This window comes from Megascapheus bottae, chromosome 1 (assembly GCF_031878675.1).
Source record: "Megascapheus bottae isolate mThoBot1 chromosome 1, mThoBot2.hap1, whole genome shotgun sequence".
NCBI classification, from domain to species: Eukaryota; Metazoa; Chordata; class Mammalia; order Rodentia; family Geomyidae; genus Megascapheus; species Megascapheus bottae.
In genome coordinates, this window is record NC_143509.1 from 64,317,649 (window position 1) to 64,343,925 (window position 26,277).

General features: G+C 38.6%; 1 protein-coding gene across 1 annotated transcript; it reads right to left on the reverse strand.

Moving 5' to 3' along the window:
* Positions 1–1,229: 1,229 nt before the first annotated feature.
* Qtrt2 (queuine tRNA-ribosyltransferase accessory subunit 2) lies at positions 1,230–26,227 on the reverse strand. The gene is made up of 9 exons (XM_090346129.1): positions 26,116–26,227; positions 23,702–23,922; positions 22,222–22,277; positions 20,623–20,699; positions 18,622–18,834; positions 11,748–11,947; positions 8,065–8,216; positions 5,020–5,137; positions 1,230–2,387 (listed from the first exon to the last, which is right to left on the reverse strand). The coding sequence occupies exons 2-9, from the start codon at positions 23,899–23,901 to the stop codon at positions 2,156–2,158; spliced, it is 1,248 nt and encodes a 415-aa protein (XP_090202255.1). The 5' UTR covers positions 23,902–23,922; positions 26,116–26,227; the 3' UTR covers positions 1,230–2,155.
* Positions 26,228–26,277: the final 50 nt, after the last annotated feature.

The following is a 26,277-nucleotide window of genomic DNA, read 5'->3' on the forward strand; positions in this document are numbered from 1 at the left end:
TTCTAAGTTAACATGGAAGTTGTTTAAATTAAGAACACAGATGGAAATTGTGTTCCCATGACAGATCACTGGAACATTCTTGGGACTATGGAAATTTAATATTTTGTTTAATAGATCAATTGCCATTTATAGAAAGCAAGAGACAATGAGTTTAATTTAAAATGTTTATTGACTATTGCCTTTAATAGATTTATAATGTTAAGAGAAAGAAAATTTCGTTCAAATGTGGTAATAAGAAAAAGACCAAGGAAAGTAAACAATATTAAACAGACTCTCTATTGCCTTGGACATAAATAAAAGATAAATTTTAAAGTATTGCCTACTACTTCTATGACAATGTATGGGCAATGAAGAACAGTAACATGAACAACTACAGAAACAGTACTTTAGATCTTTGAGAACCGAAATTCTACCTTCCACAAGTATCCTTTGCCACTCATGGAAAAGTTATGCAATTGACAATAAAAAGTTTTTCACATAATCACTACAAACAAGGGTCAGAAACACCTAAAATTTGAAAAACAGCAAAATATAAAACATAGGAAAGAAAGATATTTCCTATGTTTGTAAAAAGTTTTCTTCTGATTTTTTTTTCTTTTTTGCCAGTCGTGGGGCTTGGAGCATTGTCCTTGGACTTTTTTTCTCAAGGATAGAGCTCTACTTGAGCCATAGCACCACTTCCAGCTTTTTTCTATGTATGTGGTACCGAGAAATTGAACCCGGGCTTTCGTGCATGTTAGGCAAGCACTCTACCACTAGGCCAAACTCCCAGCCCTGATTTTTTTCTTTTAATTAAATAAAAACTATATGTATAAATATACATGTGTTCTTTGTAAAAAAACAAAACAAATACAGAAAGCACAAAGAAAATAACAATTTCCCGTCATCACATCAAGAAAATATCGTGCAATAAAAATAATAAAATCAGAGTGGACCCCAGAAGGATGCTCCAAGCCTTGGGATCTTCTGATACTAGTTCACCAATCATTTCCAAAACCACAGACTAACCTGCTTAGGTTCAGATACATCTACTGACTCCTGTCTCCTGGTACTACTGCAGCACTATTTTCTTTTCTCATATTTTTTATTTCAATTAGTAGAAGGGCTACATTATATTCACCAGATAGAAGGTGTATTACTTCACAAACTATTTTTTAAAATTCTGACCAGCAGTATTAAAAAAAAAAAAGATTGACAAGTATGGCTAAGATTCTAGTCTAAATTTTTGGTGGTCAACTTCATCCTAACTACAGTGCCTGTCCCATTCAGGAAGAAATCAGAATGGAGAGATCACATGATTTACCCAGCCATCCCCGCAGCTGATGAAACTCACTAGAAGGACTGAAATTGATCTCATCTCTTTCAGAGTTCTATCCAAGAAAATACTTTGTGAATGAATCTCCACAAGTAGTAGGGCTACAATCATCATGTGGTTAGACTACAGTATTTATGAGCCTGTAGGGCAGATGACATTGGATCTATACAACCAGATAAAATGGCAAGGCAAACTCTTGGTTCCCAACACTACTCTAGGAAAACACGTCACAAGTAGATCAAGTAGCCAAATAAAGCAGTGTGACCTCTGCTACCTGATCACAGGAAAAAATGTGTGAGTCCCACACATCAGGGAGAGCTGTGTGTGGTTAAGTCCCAGAAGTTCTTTCTGAGTGACTGCCCTGCCCAGGGCAGCAAGGAAGGCAAAAGTACCCAAAAAAGCCTCCCGAGTATGAGGGTCAGAACAAGGCAAACCTGCACATCAGTTGGATTCCTTCCCTGGTCAGTAAGAGTGTTGTTTACAAAGGTTACATGACTGCACAATCACCAACTTTGGTGCCACCCCATTGGTCTTGATTAAAACATCATCATCCCCTTCAAGGGTGTGTCCTCACATCCAAAACGTTTATCTTTGATTAGACGAATCTTCATCAACTAGGAGAGAGCACCTAGAGAATTTCAAAGTCCAGGATTCAATTCATTTTGACCAATGTAGGACACCAAAGTCTTGAGAAGACAGCTTTTCACCCTCATGTCAGCAGTTTGAAAGGCTCTTTATTCCAGCTGATTTTATTCCCAAGAATAGAAGCTTAAGACGAACACCATTTCTTTTTCACCTCTTCCGATGTTAATGGAAAGTTCCATTTGTGTTTGCCAGATCTCAAGACACTTGCTTATAGATGAGCTTTTTCAACTGTGCCAGGCTACCACATTTTAGTGCTTCTCGGACAGAGCAGAAAAATCCAAAGTAGTGCTCAAGGTTGTGCATCATAAGCAGGACCCCCGCCAGGAGCTCATTGGTCACCAGCAAATGGTGGATGTATGCACGAGTGTAATTCTTACAACAGTAGCAAGAGCATCCTCTTACAACTGAGTTGAAGTCTTCTTGATACCTAAGAAAGGAAACCACAATGGCAGTCCAGAAAGTAAAGGAGTCGTGAAATACACAGCCTACACACACCTACTGTGCTGACAGATTTGCCAGGATACTATTAACTAGTGGTTAATGATGGCCCTGGCAAACTTTCAGTGTGAGGCATCTATTGAAGACAGCACTGTGGATAGAAGTTAACAAGGAAACATGGTGGGTCAGGAAGAAACAGGAGTTGTCCTCTGAAGAATGCACCTTCAAGTCTAGGAATCAGAAAATCCACACTGATCACTCATTCATATTGCATTATTAGATACAGTGCAAAGGCACCAGATGTTAGGAAATGCCACAATGACAAAGGACATTTCTCTTTCACTCATATCAGAAATGGCTCAACCTTCTATTTCCGTATATGAAGGCTATAAGGTACTTTAATTTGTCCTAATCTCTGTATCTACTCAGACATAGACATATTTATTGCTATTTTACTGGTAAAAATTGCTGTAGGGATCTGGAGTCACTCAGCTTGGATGTGAGTCCTGACTCTTATCCATGAGCTAAAGGTACCAACAGGTGACCTCACTGGGTTACTGAGTGGGTTCAATGGATAATAGGAGCAAAGAGCTTGAGTATTGGTGGGCACACATTCAATGCTGTATTAGTGCCACCTTCCATCAGCTATTAGAAAGTGACTTCTGAATGCTGGTGGCACACACCTGTAATCCTAGCTACTTAGGAGACTGTGGATGACAGTTTGAAACCAGAACCAGCAAGAAGTATGTGAGACTCTTACTCTAATTAACCACCACAAAGCTAGAAATGGAGTGTGGCTCAAATGATAAAGTGCTAGCCTTGAGCAAAGAAGGTCAGAAACAAGTACCCAAGCCATGAGTTCAAGCCCCAGGACTAGCACCAACACAAACACACACACACACACACACACACAAAGGTGATTTTTTTTTTCCCCAAGGTTACACTGTCAAGAGAGCTGATAGGATTGTCCTTGGGTCCTTCAAATTCAAATCCAGAACTGTTAATAAACATCCTACAATGTATAATGTAAAGTGTATTTTAGTAGTAACCATTAATATTACTTACTCTACCTCTTAAAAGCAGAAAACTCTCCTTGACTATTCTTCAAGAAGTTAAAAGTAGAGTATTATTTCAGATCTACAGTCAAGAAGCCCCAGTAGAGCATAAAAAGGAACTAAGATTGCTACATTTAACAAATAAATTCTCAGCCCGGCGTGGTGGCTCATGCCTGTAATCCTAGCTATTCAGAAAGCTGAGATCTGAGGATCGAGGTTCAAAGCCAGCCTGGGTACTAGCCTGTGAGACTCTTATTTCCAATTAACCATCAGAAAATCGGCAGTGGTGCTGTGGCTCAAGGGGTAGGGCAGTAGCCTTGAGCTGAAGAGCTCAGGGATGACACCTAGGCCCAGAGTTCAAGTCCCACAACCGACCAAAAAAAAAAAAAAAACAAGTCTGTACTTCATAATAACTAAATGGATATGAACAAGTGAGAACTTTCATATAAACCAACACCACAACACAAAATTAGCACTTTTAATGAAATGATATTTTAATTAATTTTTTACTGAGGCAAGTACTTTTATTTAAGATTTAAAACTGACTGGAGGATTAGGAGGTTGGCCTAGTGGTAGAGTGCTTGCCTAGTATGCACGAAGACTTGGATTTGATTCCTCGGTACCACTTACATAGGAAAAGCTGGAAATGGTACTATAGCTCAAGTGCTGGAGTGCTAGCCCCAAGAAAGCCCAAGGACAGTGCTCAGGCCCTCAGTTCAAGTCCGAGGACTGGCAAAAAAGAAAAAAAAACTAACTGGACACTACGTTGAAAATGAACTAGACAACTTAAGGGTGTGGATGGGACTGAAAAACTGAGAGAAAGGGAAAGGGTGACATTGTCCGAAAGAAATATATTCTTTATCTCATTTAAATAACTGTTACCCCTCTGTATATCACCTTTATAGGAAGAATAAACAATTTTTTAAAGATTTAAAACTGGCATATAATCAAGATTACTTACATTTCTTTCAATTTATAATCTTCATTGTGTTTTATTATGAAGTCTTTATTTTACAGTTATTGAAGTAATAAGAAGGAAGCTTGGCATGATGGCACATATCTGTATCCCAGCTATGTGGAAAACAGTTTAAAGTGAGCCTGAACAAAGTTAGCAAAACTCCTATCTCAACAAAGAAGCTAGGCACTGTGGTTCATACCTGTGATGCCATGGGGACAGGAATCAAAGGAGGTAGATTTTGGTCAGAAGCCAGCTTGGCAAAAGCAAGAAGCTTTTGAAAAAAAAACCCAAGTAAAGGCAAAAAGGGATGGAGGTATGGCTGAAGAGGCAGACTACCTGTTTAGCAAGTTAAAGGTCCTCAGTTAAAAACCACAGTACCATAAAAATAAATGAAGATCTGGCCTTCATTTTCTGACAAAACAAAATACACAAATTCATCTTCATGAAAAATTTTTCTAGAACCAAATATAAACAGGCTTAAGTAATATGAACCATACATATTTTATGAAATCATAAACTAAGAGAACAGTTATATAAACTTTTTAAAAAAAACAGACTAAAATTAAAAAGTCAGAAATTAAAAACCTCAACTTCAAAAACTTTCTTACTTTTTTTCCTTCAGATTAATTTCAAATGATGTCATTTCTTGGTTGCAATCAGTTGTTTTAGTTTTCTTTACTTGATCCATGTACTTTATTTCTTCTTGTATCCCATTTTGTTGTAATACTGAAGGAAAAACCAATAAAAAGTCTCTGAATGAAGATAAGATAAGGAGTGGCTACTTTGCCTCTATATTATTATTTCATGTCCTTTGACTATAAACTACTCTTGAGAATCATCTGAAAGAAATTAAACAAGAAAGAAAAAAATGGCAATATTCTTCTAGATGGCCACAGACCTAATAATCTATAACATCAAGACAGTCACCAACATCTAAGCTAATAATGGTTACAACTACATAACATATCATCTTTCCATCAAAGTGATTATTTTCTTAAATTTTTTTCATATATTTTTATTGTAATTAATAGAAGGGTTACATTATATTCGCCAGATAGAAGGTACATTAATTCACGTACATTAATACCCTTTCTCATGTCTTGGTCCCCATTTCCCTCCCCCCTACCCCTACCCCTCATCTTGTTTTCCCCCCTTCCCTATCCAATTTCAAATAACCAAATATAAATATATCCAATATATTAGATAACAAAATAAGATACTGTAACAATATGAGATAATCAAGGGATAGCAAAAGAGATGAGAGATAACATAGTATATTAAGGACAACAATCACTCATTATATGGCTTTTGTTTCTATATCCTAGAGATCCTTTCATTTAGCATCCTACTATATGGCCTTTTGTATCAAGGTTTTGCTCTATTGCAAATCTCTGCTAGGAGAGACCAAGGTTTCTACTGATTATGACAAATGAGGGAAACCATTGAGCCTATCTTCCTTTGAGTCTGGCTTACTTTACTTAATATGATTTTTTTCTAAGTCAAAGTGATTATTTTTTAAATATAGTATTGTTGGGAGATATCTTTATTCCTATGACAATGCATACATGCAAATAAATCTGGGGTTTGAAAAAGTCTATGTCAAGTACACTGCAGTGAAACATGGTTTTAATTTATGCATTCTGCGTGGAGACTCAAGCCTTGAGCAAGCCAGCTTATAGGGAATTAAATGGGAACCTGAGATCTTGGAACTCCTGTTTTAAGGAGAAATAGTCCAGCAAGAGCAAATGGCAGCTACTCTTTAAAAGGCCACCTACTTTGAACAGGGGCAAATAGAGAAGAGGTATTTTGGCCGAATTAAAATGAGACAGATTGTTCTCGAAGAGACAGTTTTGTCAAGGTCAAAAGAAGAAAAGAGACCTGAGCAATGAAGACAGAGATATTATAATTTGGTGACACAAATTTGTGTGGTAATAGATCATAAAGCCCTGACAATTTGGAAAACTTGTATTTGGGGCAATCATTGGTAATTTATTTCTTGAACAATTCACTTACATAATTAGCAAAGGTCCTTAATACATTACAGGCACAAATATGATTAATAACACTTTGATTCAAATGTTCAAGCTATTTTAATTTTCTTAATCATAAAGAAAGTGCTTTTTCTAGCCAGGATGAAACGCGTTCATTCCAGAGAACTCAGTATCAGGTTCTTTTTAAAGTTTTGCATATTCATAGTACTGAATGACTAAGTTACCTCTGTCCTGGTGGAAATAATTTAGTTTGTAAATGAAGTCATGAAAATTTATAAAGCTTTAATGGGATGCCTATCCACACACATTATGTTCTGGTCTGTCTAAAAGGACAGGAAAATTGACCTCCTAAATATAAGAACTTTGATCAGCCTGATTTATTTTGTTTCCAGAAATAATCCAACTTAGATTAATGGCTAAGTTGCTTTGTAAAAGTATGACATCTTCTCAATGAAATTTTAATCACTTGGGAAAAAAAGAAACCTTTTGGGAACTCTCAGGACTTCTTAAACTGAAGGTTGGCATCTGGCAGGGAAAAGTTGGATGAAAAGTAGGAGAAGGAACCACTGGGCAGGCCACATTGCCCTGAAGAACTTTTCAAGGGATACAGACACTGCCAAGTGGGCATTAGAATCTGAAACTGCCTGTCTGGATTTGGGAATAACTAAACAATGTAAGAAAATGGCAGTTCTATAGGCTCAATGGTTTCCCTCATTTGTCATAACCAGTAGAAACCTTGGGCTCTCCTAGCAGAGATTTGCAATAGAGCAAAACCTAGAGACATAAGGCCATATAGTATAACACTAAATGAAAGGACCTCCATGATATAGAAACAAAAGCCATATAATGAGTGATTGTTGTCCTTAATGTACTATGTTATCTCTCATCTCTTTTGCTGTCCCTTGGTTATCTCATATTGTTACAGTATTTTACCTTGATATCTGATATATTGTATATATGCTTACTTGGTTATTTGAAATAGGATAAGGAAGGGGGGAAAACAAGATGAGGAGCGGGAGTGGAGGGAGGGAAATGGGGACCAAGACATGAGAAAGGGTATCAATGTGTGTGAAGTAATGCACCTTCTATCTGGTGATTATAATGTAACCCTTCTAATAATTACAATAAAAGATATATGAAAAAAAGAAAATGGCATTTCTTCGAAACAGTATTAGCAGAACAAAATAGCATTCACATCTCAGTGTGTTTAAAAAAAGAAAAGGAAGAAGAAGAAAAGCAAAAAGCAACACAAGGACCAGAAGATGGTGAATGTTCCATATAATTTAATTGCATAGAGTTTGCAAAAAGCAGACAAGAATGCTTTTGTGGAAAAAAAAAAAAAAACAAGTTAACTTTTAGCAGGCAGTTCAAAGGTTTCTGTCTCTCAGATTTCATCTTGATTAACTCTGAATATTCCTTTTTTCAGGTTAACAGAGGAGGCCTTGTTTTTCCTTACTACAAAATCACATTCTAGAACTGATGGGCTAACTTATAGTATCAAGTGCCTAATTTGGGGTATCAACATACCAGGAAATATAGATAAGAAATAATCAAGTTTTAGAAAAGACTGGCTTTCATATTTCTTTCTTGTAACTTGAGCCAAAAATTAGTATAAAATGGAAGCAATTTAAGGATAAGACAAGTTAATTTCAAAAGACCTACTTGTCTCCTCAGGATTCAGCTGGTAATCAAAGGTGAAAGTCAAGGCACATCCTCTCTCTGTCACTTGATAAGGGAAAAAGCTCTCAAATAAGTCCACTCCTCTTTCAATACACTCCAGCACCTCATCTGGCCGGCTAACCCCACAGATGAGCCTACAAAAATAACAGTAAGAACACAGTGATATGAGATAATGCCAGCAATGAAATAGAGCTTTTCCAATCAACAAAACATTTAGAAATAACAGAAATGAAAAGCACCGAGGTCTGAGAATGTGGGAGAGTGCTTGCCTAGTATGCATGAAACCTTGGGTTCGATTCCTCAGTATCACATAAACAGAAAAACCCCAAAGTGATGCTGTGGCTCAAGCGGAAGAGTGCTAGCATTGAACCAAAGAAACTCAGGGACAGTGCTCAGGCCCTGTGTTCAAGCTCCAGGACTAACAAAAACAAAAACAAAAAAACATCAACCAATGTTAACATGAAAGATGACCAGGTACGCGGAAATAGGGCTTGATTCCTCAATCTATCATTTGTTGAGTTGCTGTGCCACTTCAGGCAGGTTTCTTAACATCTGAGTTGCAGTTTTTCTCATTTTAAAAAACAAGATCAATAATGCATACCTCCCCAGAACCACTGTGAGGTGAAGAGAAGAAGAAGTAAGGTTGTTATAATAGGGATTGAACCAGGCTATATTATGTCTGCTAGGCAAAGTGTTCTGCCAATCAAACAATGCTTCCAGCTTTGCTGTTTTTATTTCATTATTGATACGGGGGTCTCACTACTTTTTGTTAGCCTCTAACTTGGCAATCCTTAAGCCTCCACCTCTGAGAAACTGGGCATATGCCACCATTCTTGGCTCACTGAGCACTGATGAGATATTTGAGAAAGCACATAGTATAGTTATGGACTCCAGAGAGAAGCTCAACAGGGTTAAATTTACTTCTCAGTCTATCTAATCCTTTCCCAACACCCTTCCAGTCTTGGGATAAGCTTTTAGCCTAATCTCTACACTACAATAAGTCTGTTTATTAAGAAATATATTACATGTTGTTTAATCAAGGAGCCTGGTGATTAGTATATTATATAATATATATTAATATAATATGTATTATATGTAATATATATTAGTGATTAATATATACATACATATATATACACATGTATTTTTTTAATCAAAAGAAATTTTCTAAAGCAAAATCTTTAAATTCCTATATTCATGTTATACAGTTCACTTAAGGCAGAAATGCTCTCAACCAAATTTGCTGCAAGATGCGGGAATGTATTTGATTGAGGCTAGCTACTTGGCTGGAACTAGTTTTCATGTTTGCTTTCTACCCACAGTCCCTGATCTGAAAGAAAACTTATGTACTTTCTGATTTCTAAAATAAGTTACAAAAATAAAAGCTTATATAATATTAAATAAGTAGAAGCCTTAAATACATGTCAGCTCTCCTGACTACAATTTCAAGTCCTGTAATGTTTTACAAATGAAGCTGGCATTTCTACACACTTATATAGAGAAAAACAACCCCAGCTTTCCAATTGAGGAACAGACATCTATGAACACTTAGTGCAAAAAAAGTCCAGAAATGTCTAGAAAGCTTGTGCTGAGCTGTTCTCTACACCAGAGTAAAATGAGCACAGGAGGGAAGGAAAGCAATGAGCACAACAAAACAAAATTAAAATTGGAGGTAGGAATTGGAGGTAGGAAAAGGCTGACTGGGTGGTAGAAATACCCTGATCTGGGGGTGAGGGGAAGTCTTTACACAAGTGTAACACCTGTGTGTTACAATCCACTGAGCTGTTTCTGAGATTACTTATACTAAAGCAGTACCCCATAATCAAACATTTTGCTTTATCGCAGGGAAAAAAAGGCATGAATCCTAAGCCTTTTATTCAACATTAAATGGGATAAAAGACTATAAAAGAATGGTGGACTCCTGTAATCTCAGCACTTGTGAGGCAAGTCTGGTATACACACTGAGACCCTGCCTCAAAAAACAAACTAAAATACTACAGAATAATTTCATTTTTTAAAGAAATGATAAGTAGCTGGATGCTAGTAGCTCACATTTGTAATTCTAGCTACTTAAGAGGCTAAGATCTGAGAACTGAGGTTTGAAGCCAGTTGAGGCAAAAAAGTACGCAAGATTCTTATCTCCAATAAACCACCAAAAAGCAGGAAGGAGAGCTCTAACTCAAGTGGTAGGGCACTAGCCTTACGCAAAAAAGCTAAGGGATGGTGCCCAGGCCCTGAGGTTAAGCCCCTGTACCAGCACACACATAAAAAAGATATTTTGCCATGTAAAACATACTTTGAAGTATGTAAATTTGAAATACGTATATACTAGATTTAAATGGTTAAATCTAGCTAATAACAAATTCATGAGCTCACATAATTATTATCTTTATGAAGAGAATGTAAATCATCCACCCTCTTTTGCAAGAATATAACATCATTAACTGTGGTCAGCAGGCTGCACAAGAGATGTCTGGAAATGCCTATCTAATTGAAATTACAGATCCACTGACCAACTTGTGAACACCTCTTTTCTACCAACCTCCCCAGCCTTCAACAACCACCCTCTATTCTCTACTTTTATGAGATCAAAAGCTTTACATTCTACACCAGGGATCATGCAACATTTCTCTTTCTGTACCTGGCCAATTTCATTTAACATAATGACCTTTAGGCTCACCTATTGTTTCTTGCTTTTTGCTTTTTAAACCTAACACTAGAAAAATTTAGATGGTCTAATACAAAATCAACAGCTCTGAAACTTTAGAATATGTAGCTTTAAATCTCGTACTCCATCCTCTTTCACCAGTATAGCAAATCCTTCAAATTATGGAAACATGTAAACATCAATCCCATAGTACAGTGTTCCCATTGATGGTTTTTTTTTCTTTTCTATCATGTTTATTCTAACTGTGGTCGTTAACATCTGTACCATATATGGTTTTTTTTTGAAAACATGTTCATGTTCATATATACATATGCATACATGGATCTATATATATACATATATACATACATATACACGCATATGCACATATATGTATATGATTCAAGAATGAGAGGAAATAGTTTAACATTTGACCTCATCTGTGAAGATTCTTCACATGGCAGTTATGCTCAGCTTGACATTCTGAAACAGCAAGGCAACCTTGATAGAAATTTCCTTCGTAGGCCGGTGTTTGGTCTAGTGGTAGAGTGCTTGCCTAGCATGCACAAAGACCCAGGTTCAATTCCTCAGTACCACATACATATAAAAGTCGAATTGTGGCTCAAGTGGCAGAGTGCTAGCCTTGAGAAAAAAACTTCAAGGACAGTGGCCAGGCCCTGAGCTCAAGCTTCAGGACTGGCAAGAAAAGAAAAGAAAAGAAATTTCCTTCATAAAAAAAAACTGGGAAAAAATGAGGGAAGAGGTAACATTGTTCAAAAAGATATGTACTCATCACCTGGCTTATGTAACTGCAATTCCTCTGTACATCATCTTTACAATAAAAAGTTTTTAAAAAATGTAAAGAAATTTCCCTCATAATCTGGTGAGAGATAAGAGAGAAAGGACTAATCAGAACATGAGAAGGAATGTCCTTGTTTCAACTCTCTTCCTACAGTCGGCCAACCAGCAACCCTCCCCTCCCCATAGAAGCCGCCCTGGACCCTAATGGAACACTAGCCTGGGCTTGTCCTCTGGCAGCTCGGCAGTGACAGATGACAGCATGTGCAGTCTGGTCTCCAGGGTCGCTACATTCCCTTGAAAGCCATCTAAAAGGAAACCTCCTACAGGCCGCTTGGCTGTCTCTCGTGCGGACCTCAGCCTCTCCTCCATCACATCTCCTCCTTCAATCACTCCAATGATCACACTTTTCTGAAGGATCTGTGGTAAACAAAATGACTGAAATGGTCTTAAACCGCCTTAAGTATCCAAGACCTTTGTTTCTATGAACAATTCCAATGGATAGAACACACAAAAATGAGGTTGTTGAAGAAGAAACATCTAAGGGGAGTAATATGGTTCCAAGGAACACATTGGAAACTGCCCAACAGGTGGCAACAGGAAAAACAGAGGCAATAGGAAAAACAGAGGCAATAGACATATATTGATATATTCTAGATTATATAGATTAATACACTCAGTGGAAGAACAAAGAGAAAGGGACAAAGGAAGAGCCTTAATCTTTTTTTATTATTATTATTGTAGAGATAATGTATAGAGTTGTCAGGTCGTAGGTTAATTACTTCTCATACATTGATACCCCTTCTCATGTTTTTGTCCCTGTTCCCCTCCCCCAACTCCCTCCCAATCATCTTGTTTTTCCCTCTTCCCTTCCGTATTTCAAATAAACAAATAAACCTATGTATAAAATACCAGGTAAAAAGTCAGATATAGTAACCACATGAGATTAATCAGAAGGAGCCTTATCTTTTTAGATCACTACTGAGAGATACTCTCAGCTATCAGAAAATCTTTCAGCCACAGATAACTTTAGGAACTTGATGGAACTTTTTTTCCATTTGAGAAAAAAAATATTACAGTCCATCTTCCTCAGAAGCAAATTCAATGGAACAAATACCTAAACATAAAAACATAAGTATCAAGTATTTACTAGGCTCCAGTGGCTCATACTTGTAATCCTCGCTTCTCAGGTGGCTACGATCTAAGAACTGTAGTTCATGTTTCCATATCCTGGAGATCCTTTCATTTAGCCTCATTCTATACGGACTTTTGCATCTAGGTTTTGTGCTATTGTAATTCTCTGCTAGGAGAGTCCTAGGTGTATACTAATTATTACAAATGAGGGAAACCATTGAGCCTGTGTTCCTTTGGGTCCAGCTTACTTCACTTAATATGATTTTTTCTAAGTCTTTCCATTTCCTTACAAATGGAGCGATGGAAACAAGAGCTTTATCTTGTGTGATTGTTGTTCTTAATGTACTGTTATTTCTCTTCTCTTGTTGCCCTTTGGTTAATCTCATATTGTTACTGTATCTGACTTTGTTACCTGGCATATTGTATATATGTTTATTTGTTTATTTGAAATTGGAAAGGGAAGGGGGGGAAAACAAGATGATTGGGAGGAGGTGGGTAGAGGGAAATGGGGACAAAAACATGAGAAGGAGTATCAATGTGTGAGAAGTAATGCACCTACTATTTGGCAAATGTAAGTATAACCCCTCTATACATTACAATCAAAAAAAAAAAAAAACGAATTGTAGTTCAAAGCCAGTATGAAGTCAGCCAGAATAGGAAATTCCATGAGACTCATATCTCCAATTAACCACCCAAAAAATAAGAAATGGAGCTCTAGCACAAATGGCAGAGTTCTAGCCTTGAGTGAAAAAGCTAAGGGATAGCACACAGGGCGTAATTCAAGCTCCAGTACCAGAACAATATCTACCTATCTATCTATCTATCTATCTATCTATCCATCCATCTATCTATCTATCTATCTATGTATCGAGATAAGCATGAGTATCAGAAGAATGTACTGAAGCTGAGTGCAAGTGACTCACGTCTGTAATCCTAGCTACTCAGGAGGCTGAGATCTGAGGATCACAGTTCAAAGCAAGCCAGGCAGGAAAGTTCATGAGACTTTTATTTCCAATTAACCACCAGAAAACCAGAAGTGGTGCTATGGCTCAAGAGTTAGAGTGATAGCCTTGAGCTGAAGAGTTCAGGGACGGTACCCAGGCCCAGAGTTGAAGCCTCATGACCCACCAAAAACAAACAAACAAACAACAACAAAAAAAAGAATGTACTGAATATGAATATTTTTATCTTCTTGGGTAAAGAATTCTTTTCTGGATAAGCTAAAACCTACAGGAAATAACTGACATGTTTATAAAGAACTTAGTCTCTAGAGGAAAAGGTAAATATCTATACCACAGAGAGTTAAACAAATTCTCTAAGGAAACAGCCCCATAGAAATTCTATGTGAAAATAAAATTCAGAAAAATAAACATGAAGGCTCTACATACATAGAACTGAAACAATGAAATGTTATTTTTGTCCATTGCAGCAATATAAAATGTAACTGTACACAACACAGTATAAGGGAGAGGATAAGAAAATGGTCAATATATACCCAGATAACCAGAAAGAATAAAAACCAGTCCAGCTTCTCAGAAGGGCAAATAAATAACAGCAAAATATCACTGCTTTTATCTTTGAGTTCTAAAATTCCACTTCTAACAATCTCTCTTGTAAATATATTCTTTCATATCCATCAGATATATTTACAAAATAATCAAGAATAATGGGAACCAGAAACAATCACCTATCAATAAAGACTTGCATAAATTATGATACATTTGTAGCATGGTTCACTATGCAGCTGATTTTAAAAGGCTATAGCAGATATACTAATGTGTGCACTGACTACAAAAGAGTTTCAAGACATTGTTAACAAAAAAAAAAAAAGAAAACAAGCAAATTGCTGAACATATGAACCGATTTGTGAATTACGGGCATACATATATCTATGTATTAATTAGATGTAAGGAACTGCTTAACATAAGGTTTGAGAAGACAGGGACTTAATTAGATGTAAGGAACTGCTTAACATAAGGTTTGAGAAGACAGGGACAAGTCAAAAGTGACTCTCTAGGGAAACAGGGAAAAGAAATCTAGTATGCTATGCAAAGGAAGTTTTGCGACTTAATTTGAGCAGAAGGTACAGATTCAGACTATTCAATAGAAAATACATGCTGATTTGGTATGGATGAATTAAGGGTTAGTAGGGTTAAGGATGTGCTGAGAAAGAACTTTAGCAATCCAGGTAAAAAATGAAATGACTTGCTCAGGAGGCAGAAACAATACAACTTGACCATTAGTTACTGGGTAGAGACAGAAGATGAATCCTATGATGATTTCCGGTTCCTGTTTTGGAAGCCCAGAGAGATAGTGATAAGAATGAAAGATGAAATAATCCTAGAACAGTGGCAATAAAAGATGATTATTCTGGGCTGAAAGTCTGGCCTAATGGTAGAATGATTGCCTAGCATGCACGAAGACCCAGGTTCGATTCCTCAGTACCACATATATAGAAAAAAGCCAGAAATGGTGCTGAGGCTCCAGTGGTAGAGCTCTAGCCTTGAGAAAGTCCAAGGACAGTGCTCAGGCCCTGAGCTCAAGCCCAGGACTGGCAAAAAAAAAAAAAAAAAAGATGATTATTCTGTTGGGTGCATTATTCTGAGGTATCAGTTGATGTACAAATGGCTATTTTAACTCAGCCACTGAACAGATGAAACTTAAGTTATGAATATGTTACACAGACTATGCGGGGTAGAAGGGTAGATGCTTGCTTGGCAGGATGCCGTCACTTCCCTTTCCTGCTTCCATGGAAGATGTGGCAAACAGATAACTCTCTTCCTGAGACACCAGGCATGGCTCCAAAAACCTTGGATGAACCTATTTGCCATTCCTGACCTAGAAAAAGAGTTTTTTCTGGATGGTTGTTTTCAATGTACTATGTGAAATTATTTCTTTTTTCTTTCATTTCCCCCCCTATGGTTTAAACCCTATTGCCTATTTGGTACCTGGAATATTGTATATACATTTATCTGAATTTGGGAAGGAGAATGGCAAAATGGTGAGATAAAGGACAAAAGGCAAACCAATGCACCAGCAATACTCACAAAAAAATCTGTTGGAAATGAACTTTACAACTTGGGGGCAGGGGGGTGAAAAGTAGAAAAAAAAACATGGTATGGGATAACAATGTTGGAGAAGTATATTCACTACCTATGTATATAACTGTAATCCCTCTGTATATCATCCTCTGTACACACACACACACACACACACACACACACACACACATACAAAATTAAATTTAAAAAAAAGCTGGGTGTGGTGGCTCACGTCTATAATCCTAGCTACTCAGGAGGCTGAGATCTGAGGATCAAGGTTCAAAGCACTAAAAAAAAAAGTTCGTGAGACTCTTATCTCCAATTAACCACCAGAAAACTGAAAGTGGCACTGTGGCTCATGGGGTAGGGCAGCTGAAGAGCTAAGGACAATGTCTAGGCCCAGCGTTCAACAAACAGACTTCAAACTCTACTATAGAGTCATAATAACAAAAACAGCAGGGTATTGGCACAAAAATAGATCAGAAGATCAATGGAACAGAATAGAAGATCCAGAAATAGAACCACATACCTACAGTCAACTTGTATTTGACAAAGGAGCTGAGTGGAACAAACACAGCCTATTCAATTATTGGTGCTGGCAAAACTGGGCAGCCACATGCAGAAAACTAAAAATTGACCCTAGCCTTTCGCCATGCACAAGCATCAACTCAAAATAGATCGAAGACCTCAATGTCAGACCAGAAACCTTGAAACTACTACACAATGGAGTTGGAGAGACACTGGAACTCATAGGCATAGGCAAAAACTGCCTGAACAGAATTCCAGGGTCACAACACATTGGAGAGAGACTCAATAAATGGGACTACCTAAAAATAAAAAGTTTCTGCACAGATAAAAGCATAGCTACTAAAGTAGAAAGACAGCCAACCAACTGAGAAAAGATATTTTCCAATAATACATCAGACAAATACTTAATATCCAGTATCTATAGGGAACTCAAGAAACTATTCCCTCCCAAACCCAACAAGCCAATCACTAAATGGGCAAGGGAAATAAAGAGAGACTTATCAAAAGAAGTAGTAAAAATGGCAGAAAAACTTATGAGAAAATGCTCATCATCCATGGTCATAAAGGAAATGCAAATAAAAACAACTCTAAGATACCACCTTACCCCAATTAGAATGGCCAAGATTCTGAACTCAGATAATGACAGATGCTGGTGGGGTTGCAGAGAAAAAGGAACCCTAATGCACTGATGGTGGGATTGTAAGCAAGTTCAGCCACTCTGGAAAGCAGTGTGGAGGTTCTTTAAAGAACTAAAAATAGACATTCCCTATGATCCCGCCAAACACTCCTGGGCATCTACCCTGAACATCATAACCCAGGATATGATAAGGACACCTGCTCAGCCATGTTTATCTCTGCACTATTCACAATAGCCAAGTGATGGAAACAACCCAGATGCCCTACTGCAGATGAATGGATACAAAATATGTGGTACATATATACAATGGAATTCTACATAGCCAACAGATAGGATAAAATAATGGCATTAGCAGGAAAGTGGATGAATCTAGAGTGAATCGTGTTGAGTAAGGCAAGTCAAGACCAAAGGAACAAAAGGTGCAAGGTATCTTTAATATGTGGCTATTAGATCCAACCAGTACAAGAGCGATGACTTAGTATTTGCATACCCAATGCTATAGACATGGTATTGGAAATATAAGCACAAATACATAGACATAAAAATTTATGACTTTATAGACATGTTTTATTACATAGAATATATGTCTATGACATACAAACCCTCAACCTAATTTTAATTATGTTCTAAAATCTAAGTGCCAGTGATTATATATTCTCTTGTTAAACACATCATTTGAAATATGATGTAAAAATCCATGTTTGTTGGGGGCCGAGTAATGCCATTCTAATAACTTTCTGCTGAGACCTGTAGTAGGGGTAAACAAGTGGACCTCTTTATCCTGCCCACCTGTTATGCTGATAGGCTCCCGCACCCAATATAAGGAGGGGAGTTTTAGAGAGAAAGAGATTCCTGCCTTGATGAAGCTGTGTGGCATCTCTGTTCGTGCTCCGGAGAAGCAAGGCTGAGTGCAGGAGGACAGTGGGCCCTCTCCTCTCGCGACTTGGACTGGTTGGGGTGTGTTTTTCCCATCCCTCCTCAAGAGGGACTGGGGATGAAGGACCCCGACACATGTTAATAAATTCTTTAATAAAAAAATAAATTCTTTAAATTAAAAAAGGGGGGGCCTGGAGTTTAGCCTAGTGGTAAGAGTGCTTGCCTAGTATGCACTAAGACCCAGGTTCAATACCTTGGAACCACATACATAGAAAAAAACGGAAATGGTGCTGTGGCTCAAGTGGTAGAGCTCTAGCCTTGAGAAAGCCCAAGGACAGTGTTCAGGTCCTGAGTTAAGCCCCAGGACTGGGGGGGGGAGGGGATTGGGCAGGAACACCTTAAGAAATTATTTAGCAATAAAAACTAAGGCAAGGCTACATAAATTTGTAATGAAAATAAAGTCTGAGGTCCTTAAGAAAGAGCAATTCCTCTTCCTCCTCCTCCTTTTTATCAGCCATGGGACTTGAACTCTGGGCCTGGACACTGTCCCTGAGCTCTTCAGCTCAAAGCTAGCACTTCTACCACTTAAGCCATAGCATCACTTCTGGTTTTCTGGTGGTTAACCAGAGATGAGTCTCATGGATTTTCATGCCTGGGCTGGCTTTGAAATTGCGATCCTCAGATCTCAATCTCCTGAGTAGCTAGGATTATAAGCTTGAGTCACTGGCACCCAACTGAAAAGAGCAATTCTTAGGGCAGGCAAGGAAAACTGGAACACGAAGTATGGAGCAGAAAAGCAGAAGTCACAGAAAAAGCAAATCACAAAGTGGAAGGGGGGTGAGTTTCAAAAGAAGAGTGGTCAAGGGGGTCAGCCTCACCTCAGACTCTTCCTGTAGCCGCAGACAGTTGTCCAGAAATGAAAGGGACCGGTCCACAGCTTTTCTAGCCCTTTTTATGGAAGTGGATCCCTCACAGGATGCCTCTCCATCTGACAGACACTGGAACCAGTCAGGTTGAAGGGCCTGCTGAATTTCCATGAACTTGGAAGCTGTCATTTCCACTCGTCCTCCTACACCCCAGACAGACACTGACTGCCATGGAGAGAGATGAGGAGGAATCAGCAAGAGTAAAATGCAAATGCTTTTTAAAAATGGAGCACAATAATAAAGGAATAATTCATTATATCTGGAAAGATAGCATCAATTCAATGTGCTAGACAGTGAATAAAGAACTGGACTAGCCAGGCATGGTGGCTCACACCTATAATCCCAACTACTGAGGAGGCTGAGATCTGAGGATCAAGGTTCAAAGCCAGCCTGGGCACTAAAGGCTGTGAGAGACTTAACTCCAATTAACCACTAGAAAACCGAAAATGGAGCTAAGGCTCCAGGGTAGGGTAGCAGCCGTGAGCTGAAGAACTCAGGGACAGCACCCAGGCCCAGAGTTCAAGCCCCACAACCGCCAAAACAAAACAAAAAAAGAACTGGACTATATGTCCAGTACTTCTTTAGGGCCTAAGAATCCATACAATGATCATTTAGTCAACTTCTGAAATGGCCACCAAAGGATTCTTTATTACATTTTCCAGTACAACCTGCCATTGTCCCCTAATCCATCCCCTCTCTCTCCATCCCCATGCTTGCTGTTCTTGAATAAACCATGAATTGATTCTTTGAATTTTGATCATATCGCATTTTTTGACTGAAATGCTCATCCTCTCTTTGCTTGGCACAATACCATGCATCCTAAGTTTAAGATCTTCTCCAGACCTTCCTGGTCTGCTGAGCTTAGGGTGATTCATATTTCTGGTTTTAATAGGAAAGACAACATTTATCATATTTGGGTATATTTGTATAACTAGAGCCTCCTAATTGATGTCTGCAGCCCAAAAGCAGGCCCTGCTCCATATACTGGCATTTAATAGGTGGTCACAAAGCTCAAAGATACAAAATTATGTGCAAAAATACTAATCCAGTAGCTCATCAGGATGCCCATACTTAATATTGGACCTCCTCTCTACCATCCCTGTTTTTAGAAGACATCACTAAGTACATAGATGGAGAGGAAAGATACAATCTTCCTAGTCTTCAAAACATAAGAATGCTGTTTAAATGAAACAAATCCTTTCTCACTTTCAAACAGACTAGATAACTGAAGTCTAAATTTCTTTTTTGGGGATTCGATTCCCAAAATAAAAAGGAAACAAACAAAAAAACTAAAGATAGCATATATAGGTAATTATTAACAGATGTTGTTGGCACCAATATACTGTGTGCAGAAGAGGTGACTGTATTTGTCAAGTGCCAATACATTCTCTACCTGAAACTGTCCTCAGGTATAGTAGCTACAGGGCTATCTCTCAAATGAACACTCAAGGACATCTTCCTTTACTGGCTAAAACCTCTAGCTGCAGGTAGTTTTATCAAATTCTATTCTACCCAGCAAGCAGTATTCTACTGAGGTTCTACTATACATAGTCGTGTGAGAACCCTCATCAGCAACTTTGTCCACGGGTCTTGAAATTTTTCCAACTGCAAATAAAGCACAGCACCAAAAGACAATTGCTTTCTTCCCTCATAGCAATTTCTTTTTTTGGCATGTACATGACCTTCCTCCATTTTCAGAAGGTTTTTTTGTTGTTGTTGTTGTTTGCAATATTAAAAATGCTGATGGCATAATCCTCATCTTAGCTCAACTTTGAGCAGCCTTGCTTACTTGTCCCATAGTACCTTACTAAAATAATAATAATAACAACAATAATAATAAAAGGTATAAAGAAATCATGGACAGAGAAAACATAGTACTTGAGGAATACAGTAAACTAAATTCCCAGGATAAAGCTGCAGCTTGGAGGCCCTTATTGGAACACTGGAACACACCTTGTTTGTCACATAACCAGATGGGCAGGGGTTGACTGGATCGTGGAGAGAGCAGTATAAAAGTGACTCTGGCATGCCTGTATAAACATAAAGGAGATCCTGAAAGTGCTTCCATCATTAATTACATTGTGTTATAAGAGGGAACAGCTTTATAGTGTCTACATGGGGAAGAAAGCCTCTCTAAACTCACAGAAAGGAGTTGCTACCTGATTTTGGACATTCCAGAAGTATAAAAAGATTGCTATGAAATCTATTAATCTAAAAGGAGTAAATGTAAAGGTTCATATGTGATGTAGTGAGTGCTACTAAGGAAAGATAATTGTAAAGGAAGAGATACAATGGAAGTATTTATGAACACACTGATCTCACTCCATTTAACTGGGTTATATCAGACAGGCTACTCAGACTGGCTCAAAATTTACTATCAACTGTGCTTATTCAGTGAGTCATCCATAAGGAGTTAAGTAGTAGAGAGATGAAATAACAGAGTCAACAAAGTAATCCCAGTAACAATCAATCTCACTAATGATATTCTTGTGTTCTTAGGAGAAGAATTATAGGGAAACTATAGAGTACTGTAAATGGGTCTCAGTCTCAGTATGTTTCATTTACTCAAAATGATAGTTTCTTAGATTCTTTGGTGAAAAAGACAATTACATTATTTAAAAAAATCCACAGACATGATTAGCAAACCATAGGAGTCTAAATGTTATATGATACTCCACATTTTTCATTAAAAAAACAAAGCAAGATTAAAACATCTGCAGTTCTCCACCTTATTTTTCACCATTTCACCGCTCTTAGCTATGTTCACTTACGTACATGCTTGTGTACTTTAAAGGCTGTGATTAAAATTGGCCTCAGATCAAGAAAAACAAAATGTAAATTCCCGTGTTGAACCAACAAGACATCATGGGGCTTCCTGCGGAAGCACAACGCTGAATAACCAAGGATCCTCATTCACTTGAGATCTAGATATTATAGTAAAGCTCTAAGAGAAAGGGGGCCACGGAAGAACTGGTTCTCAAGCCATTACTCAGCTTTTCCTTGAAAGAAATGGCACATATATCAGCATATACAATCTACTTCCAGAACAAAAGATAAAACATATCTGCATATAAAACCTTTATAATTGAAGCCCCAACAAGATGAGACACTCCAGCTCTCATATATCCCAGGCAAGCTCTATTTTCTGGTCTTTTTACAGTGCCTAAAGAATCTAACCCGTCTACCAATACTCTGCTTCTACTCTTGACCTGGTCAAAAGCTGCTCTCCCTTTACCCAGCTAATGTGCTCACAAATCCTTTCTTTACTCTGCTCCTCTCCATGGACTGCTGTGATTCCCATCCCTAATCCTGCAAAGCAATCTGTTATCTATGTGCTCACTAGATTGCCTACCTGTCTCTATCCAGGCTAGGCTCCAGATCCACAGGAGCTGCAACTGTTGACTATTCAACTTTGAACTCCCAACATCTGGTTCTTAAATGTGCAAAAGATGTTCATTATCACACCAAATAAAGAAACGTGTTACTGTTAAATCAGCAGCATCCTTAAACTCTATGTTATCACAGAATAAGGTAGAAAGAAATAACTGTTACCTATAAAGTTTCCAACTCCTTTCTTATATTCTGCCAAGACTTCATGATGCTCTGCTCTGTAAGTGCAAACAGGAAGATACATAGCATAACAAGGAATCTTTCCTTAGCTACTATGAAAAACATCTAAAGCCCTTTGCTACTCACCCAAATAAACTGTAAGACAGTAACTATAGATTTGAGCAATAAACTACATTATTCAAGAGCCCCATGAAGTAGGTTAAGTTGGTCAAAATTCAGGTCTTTTACTTGCAAAAATAGTTTCTTTAAGAAGGGATTATTAGGGCCTAGAGTGTAGCCTAGTGGTAGAGTGCTTACCTAGCATGTACAAAACCCTATGTTCGATTCCTCGGTACCACATACACACACAAAAGCCGTAAGTGGTGCTGTGACTCAAGTGGTAAAGTGCTAGCCTTGAGAAAACTCAAGGACAGTGCCCAGGCCCTGAGTTCAAACCCCAGGACCAGACCATAGATAGATAGATAGATAGATAGGAATATTAGAAAGATCTACTACTTCAGAACACTTGGATTCTCTTTCCCCTTTAAAAACTAGTTATTAACACAGAAGACTTATGTGATCATGCAACAGGATCTCCAATTCATATAAAGTTAGTTATGTATTACACAAAATGACTTCACGCTACTACGCATTCATTCTCTCTCTCTCTCTTTCTCTCTCTCCCCCCCTTTCTCTTTTGTCAGTCATAGAGCTTGAACTTTGGGCCTGGGCTCTGTCTCTGAGCTCTTCAGTTCAAGGCTACTGCTCTACCATGTTAAGCCACAGCACCACTTCTGGTTTTCTGGTGGTAAATTGGAGTCTCATGGTCTTTAGTGCCCAGGCTGGCTCTGAATGGCAAACCTCAGATCTCAGCCTCCTGAGTAGCTACGATTATAGGTGTGAGTCACCAGCCCCCAGCTCATTCTATTTCTTTTTCTTTTTTTTTTTTTTTGCCAGTCCTGGGCTTGAGCTCAGGGCCTGAGCACTATCCTTGGACTTTCTCAAGGCTAGAGCTCTACCACTTGAGCCTCAGCACCACTTCCAGCTTTTTTCTATGCATGTGGTACCAAGGAATCGAACCCAGGTCTTCGTGCATGCCAGGCAAGCACTCTACCACTAGGCCAAACTCCCGGCCCAAAGCTCATTCTATTTCTGTGGAACAACACTAATAAGTGCAGAGACCAAAATGCTTTGAGTCCGGTACATAAGGACAGCCCTTACAGAGTATTCCCTGCCCTCAGGCAACAGTAGCAACCAACTCAGGATGGGAAGAAGAATAAAATTAACACTAACATACAGGACTGACCTATGGTTCTAGGAAAGATTCAAATGACATGTAGTATCTCTCTTCTAATTTGATCCTGAAATTGACAAAGTGTGATAAAGGACTCTTTCTTATTAAATTAAAATACATCAATTGCACCCAATTCATGTAACTGAGCTGCTGCCAGCATCAGCACTTGCATATGGATCCTGCACTTACAGAGATGACAGCGTGAGCTGAGTCATGGCTGGAAGCCCGTGGACATTGTTCAGCATATGATGTGTCAGGTGTGGGGCAGAGCCAGTCCTGGTATACAGAAGGCAGCCTGGAATGTCCATGCTGCAGTTGCCTGCTTTGCCCATGTTTTCTATTTTCCCTAGACGACAGCCATGAATGACCTTGGTAAGATTCAGCTTCATCCTTAGAGAATCTTCTAGGTCCTGACAAGAAATGAGTAGAATTTAGTCATAGAATTTTTGTCTGAGCTTATAAAAGCAAAGTAAATGGAAGGATGGTAACAGGAAGATTAATCATGAAAAGAATGTCAGGAAGCCACGGTCACTCTAAAACTTTATAATGTAAAGAGAAGGGTCACAGTGAGTGCATCAATGATACTGATTACTGATTCGAACCATTTTTTAGTTTCTCCAGTTTGAGAAAACACTAAGCAAACTAGCAATTTTTCTTAATAACATTGTTATTAGGAAAATAACAGATTCTGCTGAGCACAGGTAGTTTATAATCATAGCTACTCAGGAGGCTGAGACACAGAGGATAGCAGTTTGAAGTTAGCTCAGGAACCAGTAGTCCATAAGACTCAATTTTCACTTAACCAGTAAAATACCAGGACAAAGGCATGATTCAGTTGGTAAAGCATCTGGTGTGAGCAAGTAAAATTAATGAAGGTTTGGGGCACTGGGATCAAGCCCTGGAACTAGCAAAAACAAGACATAACAACAACAACAACAACAACAACAACAAAAAACTCTAAAACATTATTCTGGTATATATTAAAATATATAAATATAGGGACTGATTGTGGTAGTTTATGCCTGTGTTCCCAGCTATTCAGAAGGTGGAGATAAGGAAGTTCATGGTTTGAGAGCAGCCTGGGAAGTTCGCAAGACCCCTACTTCTAACAACACTTTGAGCATGGTGGTATATGCCTATGATCTCAGCTTTCAAGGAGGCATAAGTAGGATAATTATATTGACTCTGGGACCCAGCAAAAATTTAAGACCTTACCAGAAAAATAACTAAAGTTCATGCCTATATCTAGCTACTCAAGTGGCTGAGATCTGGAGGATATTAGTACAAAGCCTGGTAGAAAAGTTGCAAGACTCAACTCCAAAATAATCATAAAAAGCAGTCTGTAAACATGGCTCAAGAGGTAAAATGCCAGCTAAGCAAGCAAAAGGCTGTGACTTCAAATCCTAGTACTGTGTCCCCTACTTCCTTATCCCCACCTACCCTATGCAAAAAAGTTAAAAGGGCATGTCTAGCAAGGGCACAGGACTCTGAGTTCAAATCCCACCATCAAATATAACACTAAGTATAGGTATATACATTAAAGAGTACATATGAAATGATAAGCAGAAATTATTTCCAAGGTTCATGTGCTACCTACATGGAACACGCATAATTTTTCATTACCTTTGTAACTGAGAAAGCTGTCTCTATATTAAAAAACAAAAGGTATGCTTCTAACTTTAGTAGATTAAAGTCAGGAAAGGAAACTCAAGAAATGATTATAAGTTATTTGGGTGAGATGCTACTAAATAATATAGATCCTGGGTTCCACTTTTAAGATGCATTACAGAACTTGACAAGCAATCCTGGTAAATCTTTCAAAACGACATTGCAGTTATCAACATGTTAGAAATACTTTACTACTTCACAAGGGCCATACTGTTCCGGAATCCTTGTCAATTGGGTCAGGGTAAGTTTATTAGATAATCATTAGCTATAAGACACTGTCCATCTTTGTATCTTGTCCTCTTTCTGCATTACTTTGGATTCATCTTTGCTCCTCGGGGCATTCTCCCGGATCTCAAACTTGGATAAGAGCAGCTCACAGAGATCCGAGATGGGCCCACCTTCTCCAGGACCCTGGGTAGTTCAGAAAAACAATTTATACATCAACTTGGGACTTTGAAAGAGGCAGCCGGTCCGGGAGTTTGGCCTAGTGGTAGAGTGCTTACCTAACAGGCACGAAGACCCAGGTGAGAGAGAGAGAGAAAGGGAGGGGGGAGGAAGCGAGGGAGGGAAAGAAAAGCCAGAAGTGGTGCCGTGGCTCAAGTGGTAGAGTTCTAGCCTTGAGAAAGTCCAAGGACAGTGCTCAGGCCCTGAGTTCAAGACCCCGGGTTGGCAAAAAAAAAAAAAAAAAAAAAGGCGGCCCTCTTCACTCAGAAATGTCGCCGCCAAGGCTCACGCGATGCGGAAGTTGGACTTACACTCCAGGAAACCCACCAAGAGTCAAGAAGAGACAGGAAGGGAGTAAAAAAAGAAACAAAAACAAAATCACAATCAGTAGCCTACAATTCTGAGCAGCGGGCGTGCAATGCCAATCGCCCATCCCCAGGAGACCCACGCCAGCGGGGGAGAAGGGACGGCAGGCAGGGATTGGAACTTACCCGCAAACTTTGCAATTCTTCTGGCTTTTCCGAACTCTAAAACAACTGCTCACAGTCCCCCAACACGTGTCAGACTAGCGGAATTCTCGCCCGGCTAAACCACCGCCTCCAGGACGGGACCAATTAGGAAGTACTGCGTCATCAGTAGGCGCTAGGAGGAAT

Excerpts from the sequence above, each read along its gene's own strand:
- Qtrt2 (XM_090346129.1), bottom strand. The coding sequence starts at position 23,901 with ATGAAGCTGAATCTTACCAAGGTCATTCATGGCTGTCGTCTAGGGAAA. Across the intron at positions 18,835-20,622 it reads CTGGTTATGTGACAAACAAG|TCAGTGTCTGTCTGGGGTGT; the intron begins GTGTGTTCCAGT and ends TCTCCATGGCAG. Across the intron at positions 11,948-18,621 it reads GGCTACAGGAAGAGTCTGAG|ATCCTTCAGAAAAGTGTGAT; the intron begins GTGAGGCTGACC and ends TGTTTACCACAG.